The sequence below is a fragment of the Haliotis rufescens genome, unplaced genomic scaffold, assembly GCF_023055435.1.
Source record: "Haliotis rufescens isolate VD_foot unplaced genomic scaffold, xgHalRufe1.0.p SCAF_8, whole genome shotgun sequence".
In the NCBI taxonomy this organism is placed as follows: domain Eukaryota; kingdom Metazoa; phylum Mollusca; class Gastropoda; order Lepetellida; family Haliotidae; genus Haliotis; species Haliotis rufescens.
In genome coordinates, this window is record NW_025964372.1 from 6,553,720 (window position 1) to 6,568,201 (window position 14,482).

The 14,482-nt window shown below is 41.6% G+C and overlaps 1 protein-coding gene across 4 annotated transcripts in view; it reads left to right on the forward strand.

Moving 5' to 3' along the window:
* Window positions 1–14,482, forward strand: part of LOC124148987 (serine/threonine-protein kinase N2-like) — an 89,068-nt gene that overhangs the window by 54,590 nt on the left and 19,996 nt on the right. For all 4 annotated transcript variants that reach the window (XM_046520311.2, XM_046520309.2, XM_046520310.2 and 1 more), the window contains 5 exons: window positions 434–531; window positions 7,881–8,043; window positions 9,219–9,367; window positions 12,318–12,547; window positions 12,707–12,852. In XM_046520311.2, the coding sequence (XP_046376267.1) occupies window positions 434–531; window positions 7,881–8,043; window positions 9,219–9,367; window positions 12,318–12,547; window positions 12,707–12,852 (786 nt within the window). The remainder of the gene's footprint in view (window positions 1–433; window positions 532–7,880; window positions 8,044–9,218; window positions 9,368–12,317; window positions 12,548–12,706; window positions 12,853–14,482) is intronic.

Consider the following 14,482-nt stretch of genomic DNA (forward strand, 5'->3'; position numbering starts at 1 on the left):
AAGAATTTTGATGCAATTATCAAAAAAATAGTAAAATAAATATATTGAATAAAATGCCGTTCAGAAGTTATGAGTGTTCCTGGGATCCTGCTGATTTTCTGTTTTGTATTTATGTCTAAGGAGACCCGTGAAGATCCGGGTAGAATAGGTCTTCAGCAACCCATGCTTGCCATAAGAGGTAACTATGCTTTTCGGAAGAGGCGACCAACGTGATCTGGTGGTCAGACTCGCTGACCTGGTTGATGCATGTTATTATATCCCAATTGCGTAGATTGATGCCTGTGATGTCAATCACTGGATTGTCTGGTCAAGACTCGAATTGTTAACAGTTCGCCGTCAAATAGCTGGAATATTGCTGAGTACAGCGTTAAACAACAAACAAACAAATCTGCCGTTCTTGGTAATATTGAGTGTATGTATGCTGTGTTTGCAGACTGTATGTCACCAGAGAAGGTGGGGAACTCTGATGACGGAGACACGAAGAACCAGCGTCTCACCTACCTGCAGAAGCAGCTGAACATAGAACTGAAGGTAGGCACCCCACACAAGCATTAGCTGGAGCCCATACACTTGATTCAGTGATGACGTGGGGCAATAAGATATTACTTATTCAATATATAAATACAAGCGGTCCAACTCACTTTCACGACCTGGGCCCATTTGCTCCAAGCAATCTTAGCTCTAAGACTAAATTGTAAATCTATGTTGAAGTGTCTGAGCAAGGTGGACTTAGTGTAAGACTACTTTGTGTAAGTTGGTCAGGGTGCCGTTCCTGTTTAGTCTATGTTAAGGTATGGGAGTTACGATCAAGCTTTTAAGGTGTGTGAGTTACGATCAAACTTTTAAGGTGTGGGAGTTACGATCAAGCATTTATGGTGTGGGAGTTACGATCAGGCTTTTAAGGTGTGGGAGGTACGATCAAGCTTTTAAGGTGTGGGAGTTACGATCAAGCGTTTATGGTGTGGGAGTTACGATCAAGCTTTTAATGTGTGGGAGTTACGATCAAGTGTTTATGGTGTGGGAGGTACGATCAAGCTTTTAATGTGTGGGAGTTACGATCAAGCATTTATGGTGTGGGAGTTACGATCAAGCTTTTAAGGTGTGGGAGTTACGATCAAGCGTTTATGGTGTGGGAGTTACGATCAAGCTTTTAATGTGTGGGAGTTACGATCAAGCTTTAAAGGTGTGGGAGTTACGATCAAGCATTTATGGTGTGGGAGGTACGATCAAGCTTTTAAGGTGTGGGAGTTACGATCAAGCTTTTAACGTGTGGGAGTTACGATCAAGCTGTTAAGGTATGGGAGTTACCATCAAGCTTTTAACGTGTGGGAGGTACGATCAAGCTTTTAACGTGTGGGAGTTACCATCACGGCGTATCAGCTTAATGTGGGAGGAAAGCCCAAAGTGATGCAGGTTTCAGACGTTTACCACTTCGGTGAATCCCACGAGCATGGGTATGGTGCTGACATACCTAGAAACTTTATCGTGGTGAACCGGGATTCGAACCCACAATCATAGGTTTCTGGCGTGCCCAAGGGACGCAACTCTGCACAGCGAATCGCAGCGCTTTAGACGACTGGGCCACCATGCCCCAAGTTTTAAATGAAGAATTGATCATAAAATGTAATAGTTTAATAGCAAGCACATCCCCTATAACTACATTCTCATGTTCCCCCATGCCATGCTAACAAGTTGTGCTGTGCTTCTCCTGCCGTTCAGGTTCTGTATCTATTTATGGCATATCCCTATCTCACAAACTGATCATTCAAGTATCGTCTGTACCTTAGTATTGATGATATCATAGGTACTGGTGAATCATTACAGTCCTACCTCATTCTTAAACTAAACAGGCAAGCATGGGGTTAAGTTACCCTACTGAAATCTGGGAAGTATTACTTTAAATATTCATTTATTTCTAAAATTCTGCGAATCTAAAATGGTGTTTTCATTCACGGTTTGGAAATGTTGCATATGTTTTAAGATTTGAGTTGGGGAGATATTTGATGACTGTTGAGAGACCAGCTTGTAATGCCAACGGCACCATTGTCTGCCATTTGACCCGGAATTTGACTCTTGGCATTTTTTGTGTGTAGATTTTGTTATATGGACCATTAATAGCTGAGGTTACTATACGAACAGAGTTTTGCTTGACTCAGGCTTTGGACTTTGGACTGCATGCAACCACACCATTTCATGAGTGGGCTCAAACTCCTGGCCTGGTCTTTACGTGCCAGATGCCGCGAGGGAGGTCTGTCGGCGCGATCTTTCACATAATAGATACTGCATGTTCATCCAAATCATCCCACGCTCCTCAGCTTACTTGCCTGCAGTTGTATCCCACTTGTTCTGATATTCCAGTGTTTAATGACAGACACTTGATCCTTGGAATCAGTGGAAATAATCAGGCATTGTGAAATTGACGACAGTGATTGTGAAATTGACGACAGTGATAGTGAAATTGACGACAGTAACATAAATGACACCTGTTATCCAGAAAATAATGAACTTTTAAGATTCAGAGGACAAGAGAACAATGGCATACCACTATATTTGATATGGATCCCATGGCCAAGATTGTAATGAGTGTGTGTTGTATACAGGCAAATGCTGTCGACTTTCTTCTTGCTGCTTGATAGACTAGAGTTTATTGTCTGGGTTTAATTGGCAGGATGATTTGGAGATGTTCTTCTTAGCCAAGTGTTTGTTTCCATGGTTACGCGGTAACATAATAGGTAGCTGGTAGTTTTCTTTCCAACCTCGGCTGCCTCACTGATTCATTGTTGCTTTCAATGGTAATGAAAATGTTGATGAACATTTTGAATACCTCGAATGCTGATATATTTTGGTTTAGGTGTATTGGAGATATGGTCAACATTCATGTCAGAAATTTGCTCTTCCACTTAGCCAAGTGAAAAAGGCTTAACAGTTAATGAATCATGAAGACTAGTGACTGTTGTTGTGTCACAAGTTCCCTGTTTAGGTGGGAACTTAGAGAGGAAGGGGTCCAACGTTAAGCGTTGTCATTTTTATGACTCATATGAAATGTGAAACTGATGTATGAATTTGGAAGTGACATTTGTTATGTCATGTCCTACCACACACATGGAATGCTGGTAAGATGTTAACAAGAAGTTGTATTCAACACAGAACACAGAACACAGAACACATAATCAGGACCGGCTCTTGAGTTTTGGGGGTCCATGATTCTTGTAAAAAACATTATTTCTTCCCAAAAGAAGAAAAGAAATTGTCTCATATCACCAAATTGTTTGTCTCCTTTCAGACAAAACAATGTTTGTCTTGATAAAATTACAGAAATAACAGTCTGCCTCTAAGATGTCTAAGACTATTCTTGTCAAGTCTTGCTTATGTGCAGGCTGCAATAGATCTCTGTGTAAACGTCTAATGCCTGCATCGCTACAGGCTTTCTCCCACATCTAGCTGGCCTGCCAAGATGTAAACTAAATACATGTGGAGAAACAAGCTTCACTAATATTGATCACATGGCAACATACTCGCATAACTTGAAAGAAACAAACGATTGATTTCAAATGTCTTTTTAAAGATGATGTAGGAAAAGATTAATTTTCAAATGTTTTGAAGTTGAGTCTCCTCTCTCCTCCTCCCCCTCCCCCTCCCCCTCCCCCTCCCCAACACAGACACACAACACACACCTGTTGTGTCCAATAATCAAGTCAACATTCTCAGAAAGAAGCATGTTTCAAAATTACCCCCATTAACTTTACAGTCACCTGAAGTATTTTCTATTCACAATCAAGTTGTTATCACTGTACTCAAATAAGTCATTGCTTACAAATGCCCCCAAACGTCTCAACAAACAAGCCCTAAAACTCCAACTGCATCTACCACAAGACCCTGCCAAGAAAGCATCATTATAAAACCTGCACATGTCATAAAAGAGAAATTGAGTTTGAGATACGTGGTAGAGCATGGTGCGTGCTTGTTGGCTGTGGCGGCTTGTGTTAGACAGGGGCTTAGTAATCATGGTAATGGGAACACCTAATTGTATGGGAGAGGCATGTGTTGCTTAGTTTGATAGATAGTAAGTTACAAATCTGGTTGCAGTAATCAGAGGCAAGCGACACAAAAGTGGTTGTTGAGTTGTCTGTTGCAAATGAAGTTGTTGGTATAACCTGAAGATTATCCGAAAGGGGATAAGGGAGGCTTCACATGGGAGAGATCCCAGAATTTGAAATTTTGGTTTTGAATTTTTGAAGATGTCTTATTGGTTTGTTTGTTGATCCTTGTAGGGTTGGGGGATTAGAATTGGAAAGGTGAAAGTGGTTGTCAGTGATCTTTTGATCCTTTTGGGGCATTTGATTGTAGTCAGGTTAATTTGGCAATTGGTTCTCAGCATCCCATGTTGATCCCAGTCACATGATTGGGGAATCGGTTGTCAGCATCCTGTCTTGATCCCAGTCACATGATTGGGGAATTGGTTGTCAGCATCCTGTCTTGATCCCAGTCACATGATTGGGGAATCGGTTGTCAGCATCCTGTCTTGATCCCAGTCACATGATTGGGGAATCGGTTGTCAGCATCCTGTCTTGATCCCAGTCACATGATTGGGGAATTGGTTGTCAGCATCCTGTCTTGATCCCAGTCACATGATTGGGGAATCGGTTGTCAGCATCCTGTCTTGATCCCAGTCACATGATTGGGGAATTGGTTGTCAGCATCCTGTCTTGATCCCAGTCACATGATTGGGGAATCGGTTGTCAGCATCCTGTCTTGATCCCAGTCACATGATTGGGGAATTGGTTGTCAGCATCCTGTCTTGATCCCAGTCACATGATTGGGGAATCGGTTGTCAGCATCCTGTCTTGATCCCAGTCACATGATTGGGGAATCGGTTGTCAGCATCCTGTCTTGATCCCAGTCACATGATTGGGGAATCGGTTGTCAGCATCCTGTCTTGATCCCAGTCACATGATTGGGGAATTGGTTGTCAGCATCCTGTCTTGATCCCAGTCACATTATTGGGGAATTGGTTGTCAGCATCCTGTCTTGATCCCAGTCACATGATTGGGGAATTGGTTGTCAGCATCCTGTCTTGATCCCAGTCACATGATTGGGGAATTGGTTGTCAGCATCCTGTCTTGATCCCAGTCACATGATTGGGGAATCGGTTGTCAGCATCCTGTCTTGATCCCAGTCACATGATTGGGGAATTGGTTGTCAGCATCCTGTCTTGATCCCAGTCACATGATTGGGGAATTGGTTGTCAGCATCCTGTCTTGATCCCAGTCACATGATTGGGGAATTGGTTGTCAGCATCCTGTCTTGATCCCAGTCACATGATTGGGGAATTGGTTGTCAGCATCCTGTCTTGATCCCAGTCACATGATTGGGGAATTGGTTGTCAGCATCCTGTCTTGATCCCAGTCACATGATTGGGGAATCGGTTGTCAGCATCCTGTCTTGATCCCAGTCACATGATTGGGGAATTGGTTGTCAGCATCCTGTCTTGATCCCAGTCACATGATTGGGGAATTGGTTGTCAGCATCCGTCTTGATCCCAGTCACAGGATTGGGGAATTGGTTGTCAGCATCCTGTCTTGATCCCAGTCACATGATTGGGGAATTGGTTGTCAGCATCCTGTCTTGATCCCAGTCACATGATTGGGGAATCGGTTGTCAGCATCCTGTCTTGATCCCAGTCACAATGGAGAATTGGTTGTCAGCATCCTGTCTTGATCCCAGTCACAATGGAGAATTGGTTGTCAGCATCCTGTCTTGATCCCAGTCACAATGGAGAATTGGTTGTCAGCATCCTGTCTTGATCCCAGTCACATGATTGGGGAATTGGTTGTCAGCATCCTGTCTTGATCCCAGTCACAATGGAGAATTGGTTGTCAGCATCCTGTCTTGATCCCAGTCACAATGGAGAATTGGTTGTCAGCATCCTGTCTTGATCCCAGTCACAATGGAGAATTGGTTGTCAGCATCCTGTCTTGATCCCAGTCACAATGGAGAATTGGTAGTCAGCATCCTGTCTTGATCCCAGTCACAATGGAGAATTGGTTGTCAGCATCCTGTCTTGATCCCAGTCACAATGGAGAACTGGTTGTCAGCATCCTGTCTTGATCCCAGTCACAATGGAGAACTGGTTGTCAGCATCCTGTCTTGATCCCAGTCACAATGGAGAATTGGTTGTCAGCATCCTGTCTTGATCCCAGTCAGAACGGAGAATCGGTTGTCAGCATCCTGTCTTGATCCAAGTCACAACGGAGAATCGGTTGTCAACATCCCCTCTTGATCCCAGTCACAACGGAGAATTGGTTGTTTGCAGACTGTGGAGGCCCATGTGGACCCTCTCTTTCCCTTGATAGTAACCACCTGTTATCGGTACAGATACATGCCTTTTTAGAAACATACCTGCATGTTTGTAAACCCTACTTTTTGAGAAGTTTGAAGTATATAAGCTGGAATTAGAATTAAATGTTTACGTTTTACGAACAGGTTCTGTATGAGAGAGATGTTCTCTGTCATTACTTATGTCATCTGATCACACAGTGTTTATGGGAGAGACAGAGAACAACGCCAGGATGGTTGCCTCCATGTCTGTTGCTGCAGTCAATGTAAACACACCTGATTTCCAGTTAGTTTGGTTATCTTCCAGTGAGAAATACATTACACCCAGTGTTTTCCTGAAGGCTATAACCTTTTTTTTAATTTGAATTTCTAGTCTTGTGTGCTTCTTGTTATTTCCTGTGGAGATGAACGGTAGCTTTGTGGGAAGGAATGGTGTTGACTTGATGGTCCTTTCATCAAAGTTAAAAAATCATCACAACTTTTGTTCTACTTCTTAACGCGAAGATTGTAAGCTGACAAGGTGTTTAGTAACAGAAATACTTGACTATAGATGGAATAGCTATCAGAACACAAATGTGATACTTGTAACAAGAAACCTATCTGCAAACCCTACAAAAAAGTTGTGTGTTGATCTTATTGTTTAAGAACTGACTTTCTCTTTGTGTGAGTTCATTTAAGAATTGACTTTCACTTTGTGTGAGTTCATTTAAGAATTGACTTTCACTTTGTGTGAGTTCATTTAAGAATTGACTTTCACTTTGTGTGAGTTCATTTAAGAATTGACTTTCACTTTGTGTGAGTTCATTTAAGAATTGACTTTCACTTTGTGTGAGTTGATTGTAGTATGAACCTTCATAGAGTGAGGGCCAAACTGTATGAACGTCGTAGTTTGCAACCTCAGAAAGTCAGTTGCAATGACAGCACTTTGTAATACATGTACATCAAGTACAAGACGTCAAAATGTCCGACATGATAAACGTGACGAGAGAGATTTTCTAAGCTGTTAATGAACCTGTGGTGGTGACATGTTTGGTCATCAATGATCCACTGGCTGATCATTGAAAGGTGATTATTAAGATGAGTCAAATAGATACTATGATAAATTCATAAATTGCTATAGACTGTTACTGTCATAGTTGACACGGATTGTGTCAATACTACGATAGTTTGGATGTGCATTTCTTCGTTTTGTTCGCTAGGATGGGTCATAGCAAGAATATTTGTAAACGATCATGCAGTCAAACTCAGCTTAAGTGCTGATTTCAAGATAAAAGGGTCTAATTGATCAGGAACAATGCTTCTGTGTGTATTTGTGCCTGGGGAATTCCCAGAGATTCCCTCAGGAATGTGGAAGTAGTTTGTCAGTGTTTATGTCATTTCAAGAGTATAGTCTTGTGAATAACATATGAATGTCAAATTGTGTCTTTCATACACTTAGGAACGTCAGTTTCACGGTCATGTGACCGACCTTTCGTCCAATGGAAAAGCTGTACAATGTGTAAATTTCAAATTGTGTGTTGACCTGTGTATTGTTGTGTGTTCAGGTGAAGCAGGGAGCAGAGAACATGCTGACGATGTACAGCCAGGGGTCGCGGGACAAGAAGCTCCTGGCGGAGGCTCAGCAGATGCTGGAGGATGCCAAAGTGAAGACGGAGTTCATCAGGATGCAGATTCTTAAACTGTCACAAGACCAGGACCAGTCAGATGGTGAGTAGTACCCTATGGACGACACGCACTGGCAGTAGGCACGGGCAGCAGGCACTGTGTGTGGGTGGACAGATATGAACGACAGGCACTAGCAGCAGACACTGGCAGTAGGCACGGGCAGCAGGCACTGTGTGTGGGTGGACAGACATGAACGACAGGCACTAGCAGCAGACACTGGCAGTAGGCACGGGCAGCAGGCACTGTGTGTGGGTGGACAGACATGAACGACAGGCACCAGCAGCAGACACTGGCAGCAGGCACTGTGTGTGGGTGGACAGACATGAACGACAGGCACTAGCAGCAGACACTGGCAGTAGGCACGGGCAGCAGGCACTGTGTGTGGGTGGACAGACATGAACGACAGGCACTAGCAGCAGACACTGGCAGTAGGCACGGGCAGCAGGCACTGTGTGTGGGTGGACAGACATGAACGACAGGCACTAGCAGCAGGCACAGGCAGTAGGCACGGGCAGCAGGCACTGTGTGTTGGTGGACAGACATGAACGACAGGCACTAGCAGCAGGCACAGGCAGTAGGCACTAGCAGCAGACACTGGCAGTAGGCACGGGCAGCAGGCACTGTGTGTGGGTGGACAGACATGAACGACAGGCACTAGCAGCAGACACAGGCAGTAGGCACGGGCAGCAGGCACCGTGTGTGGGTGGACAGACATGAACGACAGGCACTGGCAGTAGGCATGGGCAGCAGGCACTGGCAGGAGGCACTGCGGATAGGTGGACAGACATGAACGACAGGCACTAGCAGTAGGCACTGGCAGTAGGCATGGGCAGCAGGCACTGTGGGTGGACAGACATGAACGACAGGCACTAGCAGCAGACACTGGCAGTAGGCACTAGCAGCAGACACTATGTGTGGGTGGACAGACATGAACGACAGGCACTGGCAGTAGGCACGGGCAGCAGGCACTGCGGGTGGATGGACAGACAGACAGGAGGACGGACAGGCAGACAAACACCCATACGCGAAACATGGAGATATCTTCAGATCTTGACATAGCGAGGTACTGTATTTGAGTAAAAGATCTGAATTTATTGAGATTGCTGTTTAAGTCCACCTGGGCATTCAAGTCGCAGTGGGCCAAACTCAACAGGGAAACCAAGACAAGTACTCAGCCAGGGAAGGAATTTGGGCTGATGCTTCACTCACTGTTTCAGGCCAGTGTCAGACGCTGTCTCCACTTGAAATGAGAATTGAAGAATTGCGGCATCATCTACGAATTGAGTCAGCTGTCACAGAAGGAGCCAAAAATGTGATGAGAATTTTACAGAACTCAAAGTCAGAGGACAAGAAAGCCTTGAAAGAAGTGAGTAATTCACAAACAAGTAATTTGACTGCTTAACCCACATTGGAAAAGAAACACTTTTATTTAAGTTGTCCACAGAAAAAGTTGCTTGAAAGCTGAATTTTTAATGCCATTTGAGTACGTCAGTAGTCTACAGACGTTAAGCCAACATGTGGACCTGGGTTAGAATAGGTCCCCAGCACTCTATTGCTTGGCCACAGATGACTAAGTGGGATCAATCTTGGTGATAACATGTAACCATGAACTGATAGAGTGTTCATTATATCAACCACTGGTTTGTTTTGTCTAGACTTATTTACCTGCGCTCATGATATGGGTGGTATATTTCTGACTGACGTTAACTCTTTCAACACCACAGGCATTTTCACCGTCAAAGCCGTAGCCACGTCAAATTAGTATACAATTTTTTTTAACCTATCTGTCATATCATTCGTTTATTAAATCTATCACTTTTCACAATGTCTGAAATATGTATTTCATTTCAAATTCAATTTATCATATTTTAGTGAAAGATTAAAAAATTATTCACTATTTCCCGCAATGTTATTAAAAATAAATATTCTCAGACACCTGCTTCAACAAAGGGTCTATATAAAAAATGTCAAGGAGCTAAATAAAGACCTTTCAAGCAAATATTTAAATACATTATATGGAGTAATAAATTAAATCAACAAAAATATATCTAAAAATTGTCAAACTTACATTCAGTTTATTATATCCATCTTTTCATGTGATTGCGTGTAATGTATGTCAAACATCATCTCGCCTTTCGTCACTTTGATTTCTAGGCTTGGACAAGATGAGAAATCTTGTAGCTCGTAAAGAAGCACGATACATCCATGAAGTTCCATATGTTTAATATAGTTTGTGATTTTTCTGTTTAAAACATCCAGAATAAGCTGATTTAACCAAAACCTTTCGTCTAAATCGGAAATTTATCGTACGTGTATGGTATCCATTGCTGTAATTTGATTGGCTGCCTTAGGTCACATGCTTGAATTTGACCAATCATGATTCATGTTGCAAATTTTGGCAAGAAAGCATCATTTGAAACCAATTTCTACCTAATAAAATTGCATGTTACAGCTAACGAAATACACCAGGGGAGGTTACTGTCTTATTGAAGTCATAAGCTTTCTTATGATACCCAAGATTGGACTATTTGTCGCACATGTTATTCAGACAAAGCCTCGAAAACAGAGATATTTCCCGGTATGTCCTCATGTTACTGAGCGGAGAGCCATTGTTATCGGGAAATGGGTGATGCCAGATAATCTTTTAAATTTGTTTTTGAAATAATTTTCTGATTGCATAAACAATGAAAACAAAAAAGAAATAGGCAGTTGGATATTATGAAAATTAAGACTGCTGAAAATTATCAAATTTTTGCTTCCTGGGTGCTTAATCAGGACTTTCTAAATGCGTCAGCTTACATTTTTTTAATTTAAAACAAACTTGATTAAACTGTTTATTATCTAATAATGTGGTAAACATTTACTTTCGTACTTATAAACATTTGGATTAAACCTTTCAAATAGTGCATAACATGGAGTAGTAAAGATGTTTTACAAGCAGATAATTTTCTTGATAAATGTAGGCTTTGTCTATCACCCCAGAGTCCTGGTAACTCTTGAAAGTAAAAGCTTCTGGTTGACTGGTGTTGAAAGTGTGAATCAACATTCTCTCTCCTCAAGAAGGAGTGTGTATTTTATGACTGCTTCTTTGAGTTCTTTGTGTTTGGACCAGGTATAAGAACTTATTGTCAAGATTGTTTGTTGCTTAACACCGCTCTCAGCAATATTCCAGCTGTATGACAGCAGTGTTTAAATAATCAAGTCTGGACCAGACAATCCAGTGATTGATATCATGAGCATCGATGTACACAAATGGGATACGATGACATGCATCAACTAAGTCAGGAAGCCTGACCGCCCGATCCCGTTAGTTACAGACTGCCATCATATGGCTGGAATTTTGTACAGTGTTAAACAACAAAACAAACAAAGTGTCTGTGGCAGGCAAACTGGGATCAAATCCTTATTTTCTTGAATTCACAGACATTTCAAAATTGCATTCCATGTAATAATATATAACTAGGGATGAAAGTCTTTTTCTCTTTATTGCTCCTGGAACTTGGAAAATTATATAATTTTAGTAGTTTTGATTATCATGATTATAATATGTTTTGCGCAGAATATCTACCGGTAGATCTGAGCCTGAATATTGGTCTGTTAAATAAACTGTTAGATAATCCTTTGAAGGTCATCCTTGTTCTCTCTAAATTTAGTAAGATACTGTAAATCTTAAAATTTACGCGAGCGTGAATTAAATGCGAAAAAAATGCGAGTGGTCGCATTATTGAACATCGCATTTATATCAACAATAAGACATTTTGGATAGCAGAAATATCAACTTAGACATACGCTGAAAACAAACAACTATGTAATCCACACCACTGTTTAACAAGTATATAAACAATGTCATTCAAACACTCATTACATCCTGTGAATTGTCACTGCTGGGGTCAAGACAAGAATTCTACTCACTTATGTCATCACTGATCACACCAGCCAGACGCCACCCACGTAACATGGTGTCTTTGTTCTTTGCGACTGCGTCAAAGGCCGACATGAGCCAGCATGCATATATTGTTTTGGAGGAAGTACTCTACTCAGCGCTAATAAGGGGTTCTAAATGGTGTGTGGTTGGATTAATGTAAGGTTGGATTAAGGTGAGGATTCCCCTGTAAAACTGACAGGAAAATTTCTACATATATAAATCCACTGATGCTTGGGAGGAGGGGGATGTCGTTTTCATATTGAGTCGCATTTGTGGCTAGGGGCCAGTGGTTGCATTCTTTTGGAGACGCATTAATTTCACGATTTACAGTATGAAAAATATGAGCTTAGGACATTCTCACTGATTCACTCACACTCTCATGGCTCTCTAGGCCCAGTCCAACCTAAATGAGTCAAGTCAGAAGATTGACTTGATGCGGATCTCCCTGGAGAAGCGCCTGTTGGAGATGGAGCCATCCCCGAAGGTGCAGATGTTAAGGGAGGAGATCGACCAGCTGCTGCATCCCACCTACCCCGGGGTGCGCACTTCCGTCAACAACAAGCAGCACAACTCCTCCTCCCTGGCCAAGGCTGCTGCTGTCACGGGCAAGCTGGAAGTCAGGTGGGTGGAACACTCTCGTACAGACAGGTTTGCCAGGGGTGACTACTGGGTACATTGCCAGTTAGGTTGGCGAAGGGCCAGTAATTTTTAAAAGCATCAAGCCCTGCTCGCTACAGTCCAATGTGGTGTTCAATCTACCCCTGTGTTACTTGTGTGCAGGTTGGTGGGTGTCCAGCAGCTGTTGGAGGACATCCCCACACGGAGGAAGGACAGCATCCAGCTGATGATGTCCAGTCCGGGGGAGAGCCGCAGCCTGCTCCGCCGTGGCAGCAGCAAGACCTACAACATCAAGGATGACCTCACAAGTGAGTACATGTGTAACTCAGCAACTCATATTGAACATAACACTGTAATATTATAAGCATTAACACAATCTTTTCTAGCAGTACACACGCCTATGCAGGCCTCAAAATTACGACTAAAACAGTCGCCAATGTGACCTAAATTTCAGTTTGTCTACTGTCTAAAATTCAGAGGTAGCCAAATGACTACCTTGAAAAATATCTTGTGGCGACTAAACTCTATTGCTACACATCTGTAGACACAAAAATAAATAACAGCTGATCTTGGAAAACATGTCTGCTAATAATTGTACTCGCAAATAATTCCTCCTAAAGTCGACAATGTACTGAAATACATAAATATGAATGTAATTAGTACATTATTGTAGTGGACAATGCTCACTGGATAAGCAAGGATATACCTATATAATCTAGTAGCATAAACTGTATCATTATACCCCCGTTTACGAAGTAAATCAGGGGTATATAGCGTTCCGTCCGTCCGTCCGTCCTTCCATCTAAGCTTTTGTATGGCCCATAACTTTTTAACCATGCCTCCTAGCTTCACCAAACTTGCTACACACATTTACCACAATGAGTACTTGTGCCTTTTGCTAGTTTGAAGATTCTGAACTTTTTAATTTTTGCCGTTTCCATGGAAACATTAAGAAACTTAAACTTTTAGGGTGGGTGTTTTGTACAGCCTATATCTTTTTAACTATGCACCCTAGCTTCACCAAACTTTCTACACACATTAACCACAATGAGTACTTGTGCCTTTTGCTAGTTTGAAGATTCTGAATTTTTTTATTTTTGCCGTTTCCATGGAATCATGGTGAAACATAAATTTGGGGTAGAGTGTTTGTACGATCCATGTTTACAATATTATGTATCCTAGCTTCAGCAAACTTGATACATTAACTGCTATGATTGTTTTTTATCTTTTATAAGATTCTGAAAGTTTTGTCTTTTGCTGTTTTCATGGAAACATGATGGAATTTAGATATTTGGATGACTGGTTTTGTATAGCTAATATATTTTCAAAAATTGTTTCCACACATGTAGATCATCATAAGTATCTGTGCTTTGTGATAGTTTGAATTTATGAATTCTTTACCATATCTGTTAAGGCTAGATGGAAATTATTAATTTATTGATTTTCTTATATGATATTGTACCATTTTTTATGTGTTTTTATATCAACAATTTTTGGTCCTTTTGATAATTCTTCTTATGTAACTCCTCAATCAAATTTTTATTCAAAGGTGTTCATGGTGATCTACTTCCTCGTAGTGAACACTGGTAACATGGGAGATTTGGGGGGGGGGGGGTCAATTGTCACTGGAACTCAATCTTAGTTTTTAAAACCTGTAGTTAAAATCAGTTAGAAATATGTAATATTTCATTAATTAACAAACTATTTACTATTTGTTGTTGACCAGCGGGGATAACGGTGGTATGTGAGCTTTACTCGCTTCTTTCTTGTTGTTCGAGTCACAAGTAACAAAAATCAAGTAAAGTTTTCACTAATATACAATTCCAAGACTAGTGCTATATGTACATATTATAATAGATATTTGATAAAAGATATTTTCAAATGCTTTTGGCTACCTACAGTATTGGCTTGACTTCTTGATTTTACCACTGGCTACCT